At 37.7% G+C, this 8758-nt stretch overlaps 1 protein-coding gene across 1 annotated transcript; it reads right to left on the reverse strand.

The window, feature by feature from the left end:
• Positions 1-303: 303 nt before the first annotated feature.
• MSMO1 (methylsterol monooxygenase 1) lies at positions 304-7434 on the reverse strand. Its single transcript, XM_009587301.1, has 5 exons — positions 7122-7434; positions 5898-6046; positions 4890-5016; positions 2943-3097; positions 304-1381 (listed from the first exon to the last, which is right to left on the reverse strand). The coding sequence occupies exons 1-5, from the start codon at positions 7374-7376 to the stop codon at positions 1174-1176; spliced, it is 894 nt and encodes a 297-aa protein (XP_009585596.1). The 5' UTR covers positions 7377-7434; the 3' UTR covers positions 304-1173.
• Between the last annotated feature and the right edge of the window lie 1324 nt (positions 7435-8758).

Here is an 8758-nt window from a genome sequence, read left to right on the forward strand (position 1 = left end):
TTAAGCCCTTCTTAAATACTTCTACTGTTATTTCCTGTGCAACACACAAATATTTAGAGTAGATTCAAAAATATTAGATTACTGCTTCTATTACTAGTACAACTCAAATAGTGGATTTTGAGATTCTATGTTGCTTATCTTGAGAATGCACTTGGCCCAAAAGTTGTCGCTACACTCAGTAGCTACCTACCCAAGTCCTTCCAAACACAAACCAGCAGAATTTACAAAATGTCCTCCATTTCCATTTCTTACTGCTGTCTCTGTAAGAGGTTTACAGATGGAACTGTTGTAGACCATGCTACCAGAAATAATGCTTCTTCATTAGAGATGAACAGAGTAAGACGCTATATCCTACATGTTTTTTATCACAACTTTGTATTAAAAAACATATGAAAGGTATAAATACACGCCTCAAACCAAACCACATTTATTTCATCAGTCACAAGTGCAAATGTAGCAACAAATCAGTTCAGCAAATTACAACACACAAATGTAATGTAAATGCTAAGTACACTGAAAGACCAACTTCAAAAGAGCAGCAAAAAACAGTTTCTTCAAATAAAAACTTCTATTATTTTTACCTGTAATCTAAAATAACATAATAAATCTAGATCAGGAATGTCTCTGCTAACTCATGTTTAGCCAGGTATTCTGTTATTAACAGTTCGCATTATTTAATGTGCAAATGGCCTGTCCAAGCTTCCTGTTAACAAATGTTTTGGTTTTAAGCAACTTTTACACAATATTTAAATAATACAGTGCTGATACCAGTTAATATGTTCTGCTATTTGATAATACAAATTTAAGAATATATATTTAAAAAAACTAAGTCCAATTTCAGTGTACATATATAATTCTACCTGGATCCAAAGTGGGCAACAGTAAAGATAAAATTGAATTTGTTTCCCCCCGCCGCCCCCCAAAAAATGGATAGACACAAGTCATCTCAGTTTTTGCATCATCTTTAAATCTGTAGTTAAAATATATGCAGTACTTACGTATAAAATAGAAAGCATTCCCATTAGGAAGATACTGCAGTGTAATTAGCCGTTTTTCCCTACCACTTAGTAGCCAAGGAACAAGATTTATGCTTAACACCTGATCACTATTTTGCTTTACAGAAAAGCAAAAGTTGACTACCAGTATTAGCATCAGAATTTTTACACTGAAAATTTAGTTAGCCTTCTTCTTCGTTATGAGTTGTTGCTTCTTCTCTTTTTCTTTATAGGCAATGAATTGAGAGTCTGTACCAAAGATTCTGTCCCACCACGTGAAGGTTGAAGCGTAATTGCCGATAAAGTTCATGTGATGGAAATCATGAAAACGGGCCCCAGCATAGAAAGGCACCAAATGAAGAGGGTTCAGTGGAACATCATAGCCACTACAGGGGAGGGGGAGAAAAAAGCAACTATAGTAAGGTGTTTTCCCAGATATAAAACACAAAATATAGACACTAACTTACTGTTTTTATAAAATGAAAAGACTTTTTTTTATCATAAGGCCCTGAGGTAATCACTGTAACACTGGCTTAATAGGAAAACAAGATCCCTCCTATCCTAGCCAAATGCTTCTGTAAACTATCCCACAATGGCTTTGCCACTTGCTGAGCTTTTCAGGTCAGTTTATTAGGCAACACAAAAAAAATTTAAGCAAGTCACCTAAAAAATCGCAGTGGCCGACTTCCTGCTGGCTTAGCAGCTTTAACTGACTCAAGAGTGACGTTAGGAAGGAGGAACAAGAAATAACACTATCTTTTAGTGACAAGCTATGAACATCAGCTCAGCTGCTCATCAAACAGCATCTCAAATCAACTAGAATTGTAGTATTTCTACTCTTTTTTTCAGCTTACTCCAAGTTCTTCAAATGTTTAAAATTCAAAATATACGACTGAAGTAATATTAAAACCAGAACAGTTTGCTTTAGAGGGATTTCAACTCTTGCTTAGTAGTACTGGAAAGCATCTTACTACCACCTAGTGGGGACAGCGGAAGATAGTTTGTTATGAACACCTCATTTGGACAACAAACTAAAATGATAATCATCAAAAGAGATTCATACTTTGCATCAATTACTTGATGATGTCACAACATATACTTCTCAGTCTACAACCAATATATAACTAAACCAGCAAAGATGTGTACGATGAGTTGGTTAGTAGCTCATGTTCCACTAAAACACTCGACACTCAGCTTACAGTAAGACACTATATGCTTCATAATATAGTTACACATACAAGGTCAAGTGTAATACTAGCATTTCAAAAATGAACTCTGACTTTCCCCTTCCTCTCAAACACAGGAAAGAAAAGCTCATTCATTCGCAGATGAACCCAACTAAGCCTACTGGGATTTGTGCTAGCATTTCAGAGCCAAATTTGAAAGAAGTCAGTTACACTACAGGGACAAGAAGTCTTGCCCTTTGTACCTACCATAAATAAATAAATAAAAACTATTATTTAAATAAATTATTTAATAAAAACTATTATTAAAAACTATTTATTTGTTTTTTTAAAAGACAGTCAGCAGTTGTATAGCCTAAAGTTTCTCTCGTCCGGGAAAACTGGCTGGCAAAGTATTAAATGGAGAGAACTCTTGGCTGGAATATCATATTTTGTAATTAATTTTTGGTGTTCTAATATGCGTAAGGTCACTTGTACACCAAATATCAAGAGCCAGACATCTTAATGAGGCACCTAGCTTCTGAAACCCTCCTCGAGATGCTCTAGCTATGGTCTACACTCTTTTAATCAGCAACATTTGCTATTAACACTACCTCAAAACAGAAGACAGTGTAACTGTTCAGATTGTGTCATTCTTTGTAAGATGCATAAAAGCATTTCAGTGCAAAATAAACAGCAAAGCTCAGTAAAAGAGACAGGTAAGTTTGAGACAGACTTAGGGAGAAGAGAAAAAGCAATTATTAAAAAGCAGTAAGAATTTCACCTGTGTACGTCAATGGTTTCCATCAAGCGACATATCACCCATGCCCACAGAAGAATCACATGGTTACAGAAAACAACAATTCCAATAAAAAAGCCAGTTCCAAGGATAAGTGTTTCCAGAGGATGTGCGTATTCTGCTTGCATTCCAAATGGAGACTAGAAAGAGATAACAGACAGGAAAACAGTCACCATTTTCGATTTTCTATACCCCCAAATCAGAATCACCATTTTGTGGTACTCTCCCCATCACCCCACAAGACTACAATAGGACAATCGAAATGATGTTGTGGGTAAAGGCAATGACTGAGCAAGGGCCTTAACACAGGTGTTCAGATCCTCATTGAGAAAACAGAAGTATTCCAAGGTCATAAGGATTATCATTCCACTAGTGATTCCAAACACTTCACTACTGGTTGAAAAGTTGAAAACTTTTATTTAGGCTTACCATTACCCAAGGCCAAAGCATTATTTCAGGAATATTAAAAGTGTTTGGGAAGCTCCTATCAGCTTTGCTATACATCCAGTCTTGGAAGCAGAAGAAAGAAGGAAGCTAAAATATTCTCAGAGTCAGGATTCACTTAGAAATTTATTTTAAAAATAATTAAAAAGCCCCCCTCATCTTTGACAATTTTTTAAGATAAATTCTTACTGTTCAAATATTATTATGCGATTAAAATAAAACATTTTCTTTTCTTTATATAGGTGTGTTGTTTTTTTTTTTTAAATATATACACACACGCACAACCCCCAGTCCTACATTTGGTTTACAAAAAAAAGAAATTCCATGGAGAGTTTTCAAAAGTAGACCACCATAGAAAGATAGTAATTAAAAAAAAATTAACCTAATGCTCAAGGTTATAAGTTTGATTATCAGGGGAAAAAAAAAGTCCACTTCGGCTTAAGGGCGATTTTAAAATCATCACGTTTTAGTATCAGGGCAAGTTTTTAGTGAAACAGCCATTAGCCTACAGATCACTTCCGTGTGAACTGCTAACCACGCAAGAACAATGGCCAGAAGCTGCTCCTGCTAGAGACCTGAGGGGCTGCCAAGAGCAAGAGGAAGACAGCGGCTGCTGCTGCAGATGTACATACATATGCATGCATCAATCGGTACCAAGCTTCTCTATGATCGCCGCCTATATAAACCACCCCTGACCCAGTAGCTTGCGGTTTACCTTAGGCACAGTATGGGTTATACACTGAAACACAGCAGTAGACAAACACAGTAGCACTGACTTCTGTGATCCAGAGACAGTGCCATCTAAATACAGCCATACCATCTATAAGGTATAAGCACTGCTGGACCCTACCTGGCTCAGAACAGTGCCACCTCCAGTCAAGCATGGCTCATTACCTTGTGCTCAAGGTCAGCTCCAACACCGCAGAATGCAGAACCACCCAAAAAATCTCTGTGCTGCACAGTGCTCTCGATGCACTGGCTATATTGCTTCAAGTGGCCAATATCCAAAGCTATAATCCTTTCCTGAATCATATATCCTGCACATACCACACACACACCCAGGCCGTGCAGGAGCCACCTGCCTGGATCGTGTTCTGGGGATTAGTACGCTCTGGATAACACCCTAGGTGGCGGAGAATTGATGAACAGTCAAAATCAGACACCCACCATTTCCCCCCTCCCCTAGCAATCAAGCACGTAACACACTTTTAAAAGCTAAGCTTGCTTTCACCTAGCTCAACAGATATGATCAAACTTCAAGAGTTGAGTGCCACCCTTCATTCCCATTAAATGAAATAAAATTACAGGAGGTATTTTCAGAAACAAAATGGATGACTGTTCTTGAAAAAGAGCTCAAGAAAAGACATCTATCCCACTGTCAGAGGGATGCAAAATTATTAAGGCTTTCAAATAAGACCTTTAAGTAAGTTGTGTGAAACCACATATACTAAAAACTACTAAAAAAAAAAATAATCAAGGAATACATACAACAAACTCATGGTGAACCTTATGGATATACTTGTATATTCTCTTGTGATGCAGCAATCTATGCAGGAAATAGTGCCAAGCATCCTCAATCACTGCACATCCAAAACACTGAGCAACCAGAACATACCTTTAAAAAGGAGAAGAGCTATTAGTTATAGAATATACTAGCAGACACACAATCTTGAAAGATAAAAAAAGTTATATGACAGTAAGGGTGGGAAACGTTTATGTATATTACTGATTGAATAACATTGCATTGACACGACCTTTTTAACATACTAAAAATATTAATTGCCAAGCACATTAGTCCTTGTACCTATCAGCTCATCTGTTGATACGCTGAAGTAAATTAGCATGCAGTATAAACAGTCATTTTAATACTACAGTTTATAAAGAACATCTGTAGACTGTGTAAGATGTAGATATAAAAACATAGAGCTGTATCAGCTATCTAAACCAAATAGAGAATAATTTCCAAGAAACATGAGCTTCTGTTGTAAAGAACAGCTATCAGGAAAAAAAAAACCCAAACAAAACAAACAAAACAAAAAGGCATTTATAACTAATTCAGTTCTGTTTAAAAGTCTATCAGTTTAGTGCAAAAAAGGATAATGTGAAGCAAGTGGTACAATTCTCTCTCTTGAGGAACACACTGCTGCTATGATATAAAACAAGGTGGAAGGAATCAAAAAATGTTGGATTAAAAAAACCCAGAAAGTCCAATATTTAACCCATGCCATGAGGAATCTTGCTTCACTTCCTTAACTCCTTCCTAATCCCCCCTTTTCCGAGTATCAGAACAATTTGGGGCCATTTAAAAAAAAAACCAAAACCTAGAAAGCTCTAATTAGCTCTCATAGCAGTTAAGCATCAACAGAAGCAAGATTAACAAACACTGTTCATATCACCAAAAAATTATTGTGTATTAGAGTTGAAGACACTATTTGTTAAATATTCTGCCTCCAACTATATATAACTAGCATCAACATACAAGAAAAAGCTACCTACCATCTAGGCATCTCTTCCCACTCATACGGGATATTAAAATACTCTGTGAAGTAATAGGTGCCACAAATCAGAGGAAGCTGAATGAAAAAGTGATTGAAGAGGAGTGTTTTGAAACACTTCCACTGTTTTTCCCATGTTTCTGGTTTATCCTAAGAAGAAGCAAAAAGAATCAGTTGTGTTACGTACTTCTATTGCACATAACTGAAGTGCTGCAAAAATTACTTTGGAGGCAGTTTCATTTTCACCTTGGAAGATAGATAGCAGGTCCTCCCACAATACAAGTTAACTCAGGCAATACAAATTACATAGGATTGGATTCAGTTTCATCAAAACCTCTTGTTTTTCTAAGCTAGCTTTCTGTAAAATTTAAAGTAAGACTCTCTTAACAGAGGTTGTCTTTGCCAGTCGCCCCAAACTATTCTTGTTATTTCAGTGTTTGTAATTAGCAGGAACATTTCATATTCAACAGTTTAACACAACTCTAAGTTTGTATTTCCATAGCTAAAATAGTAGAATGTATTTCCACAGCCAAAATAATACAAAGAGAAGCTGAAGATACAAGCTTGTGAAGAAATAAGCTGTCTTGAAAACATCCAGTTTTTGCAGGGAGACATTTTACCAATTACTGTAATAATTTCAGAAGCTGGTATTATTAATTTCTAATTCATATCACAAGGAACTGGGGAAAAAACAATCATCTTTAGATATTAGATGTGCCTTTCCTACCAATTAGTAGTGTGCAGTCCATCCTAGGCTTTCTCCATTGTTAAAATACTTCAAAATCCTTTCAAGAGGGTGTGCATAGAGATACTTTGAAGGAGATGCTTGCTATTAAATAAGCGCACCATGTAATTCTTTCATAATACTAAGACAGACCTCTACCACCAGATGCTGTGATTCTACTATACCTTCCCCTGCTGATACATTAACTTACATGGAGAAAATTTAACTTTGCTACCATAGAGATTGACACATCCTTTTCTCTCTATACCATCATGGTGGAAACGATACCCTCCCTCAGAAATAACTCCCTTTCTTCCCCAAAATCCACTTCTCTTTCTCTCCTCACATACATTGTAATTTTGCTCTATCACTTCCAGGAAGTCCACAGTGATAGAGGAAACGGGGTCATATAGATTGGAAGCTAGGGTACTGCAGTTTTATGTTCTACTTCACATATTCAAAAACAAATCAGGAAGCGTGTAGTTCACAACTTTGTCTTACCTGCTGAATTTTATACTTTTGCATGTACGGTATAAACTGGAAGACAAATCCAGGTACACAGAGCAAGAAGTATGAAACTTCATGAACTATAAGTGATCCCCAAGTTGCAATCTGGAACTTTGTGTAGTTATCCAGCATGTAATTCCAGGCATTTTTAAATGGTTGCTGCAAGGGATTGTCAGGCAAGAAAGAGTCTATGTATTCCACCGCCAGATAAGCAGAGTTCAAGATATTAACGCTGTCGTTCATTGTCATTGTTCAAACATAAAGCATCACAATTACAGTTCTTCTACAGTTGTCTATAAGTAACCTGAAAATTTTGAGAAAAATCGAATAAACAGCAGTTAATCTTCAGAAAAAAAACATTACTTATCTTAGTTGTTACCTAGTTTTAAAGCAAAAACAGGGAAGGGAAAGGAAAGACACATTCTCTTTCTACAGGATAGTGTAAAAGAACAAAGCTTAAGATTGGTTTGAGAGGCAAGCCAATTTGAGAGGCAAACAGCTCTCAAGTTTTGAGATTAGGTCAAGGGAGCAAAAGCATAAAGAAATATTAATTACTACCCAACTTTATTTCAAGTCTTTTGCAGGATAATTGTATTCTGTACTAAAAGAGCACAGAAAGGTTCAAATCAGATTTAGAAGTTAAATTAACCGTGATCTCCTGATTATCCAGCCTCATTCTCACAACTGTGAGCTAGAATCCATGCAAACTACATCAACACAGCAGACTACCTTTAGACGGCAGCTGGCTTGAGACAATCCACCTTTCCATAAGTAAACGAGTTTTCATCACAGCTCCCGAAAGCATAGAGGCAGCATTCCCGCAGGTGCCCAGAACTTCTGCCATTTCCACAGACTAGGCTGCTTGTTGGTTTGGGCTGGACCTTTAAAGGTCATCTAGTCCAACCCCCTGCCATGGGCAGGGACATCTTTCACTAGCTCAGATTGCTCAGAGCCCCGTCCAACCTGCCCTTGAACACTTCCAATGATAGGGCATCCACAACCAAAGAAGCGCCCATCCACAACTTCTTTGCGCACCCTGCCGCAGCATCTCACCACCCTCATCCTAGAAAATGTCACCCTTATGTCCAATCTAAACCTACCCTTTTTTAGTTTAAAGCTATTGCCCCTTGCCTTGTTGCTACAGGCCTTGGCAAAAAGTCTTTCTCCTTCTTTCATATAAGCCCCCTTATATACTGAAAGGCCGCAGTAAGGTGTTCCTGGAGCCTTCTCTACTCTCAGCTAAACAACCCCAGCTCTCTCAGACTCCCTCCGTAAGCGATGTGCCCTCTTAACATTTTCACGGCCCTTCTCCAGACACCCCCTAACAGGTCCATCTTTCACTCTAAAACGTGTGCGCAATTCACAGGCCAGAGGACGCTGGTTAGTCTCCAGCTGATACACTCAGACTAGGTCCAACATCAATAATGCACCAACCTCGGTACCCAACAACATTAGTTACCATTTTTCTTTCTTAGCAACAGCTTCAAGATGCTACCGTTTCTTATTGCCAGCAAATACATCATACCAGATACCATTTTATTAGCGGTAGATACATCACAGCAGATACCAAGGAGGCTTACAACCCCAGCTCCTGGGCTGTAAGGCTACTTACCCTCCCGAAAAAGCAGCCG

This window comes from Fulmarus glacialis, unplaced genomic scaffold (genome assembly GCF_000690835.1).
Source record: "Fulmarus glacialis isolate BGI_N327 unplaced genomic scaffold, ASM69083v1 scaffold46991, whole genome shotgun sequence".
In the NCBI taxonomy this organism is placed as follows: domain Eukaryota; kingdom Metazoa; phylum Chordata; class Aves; order Procellariiformes; family Procellariidae; genus Fulmarus; species Fulmarus glacialis.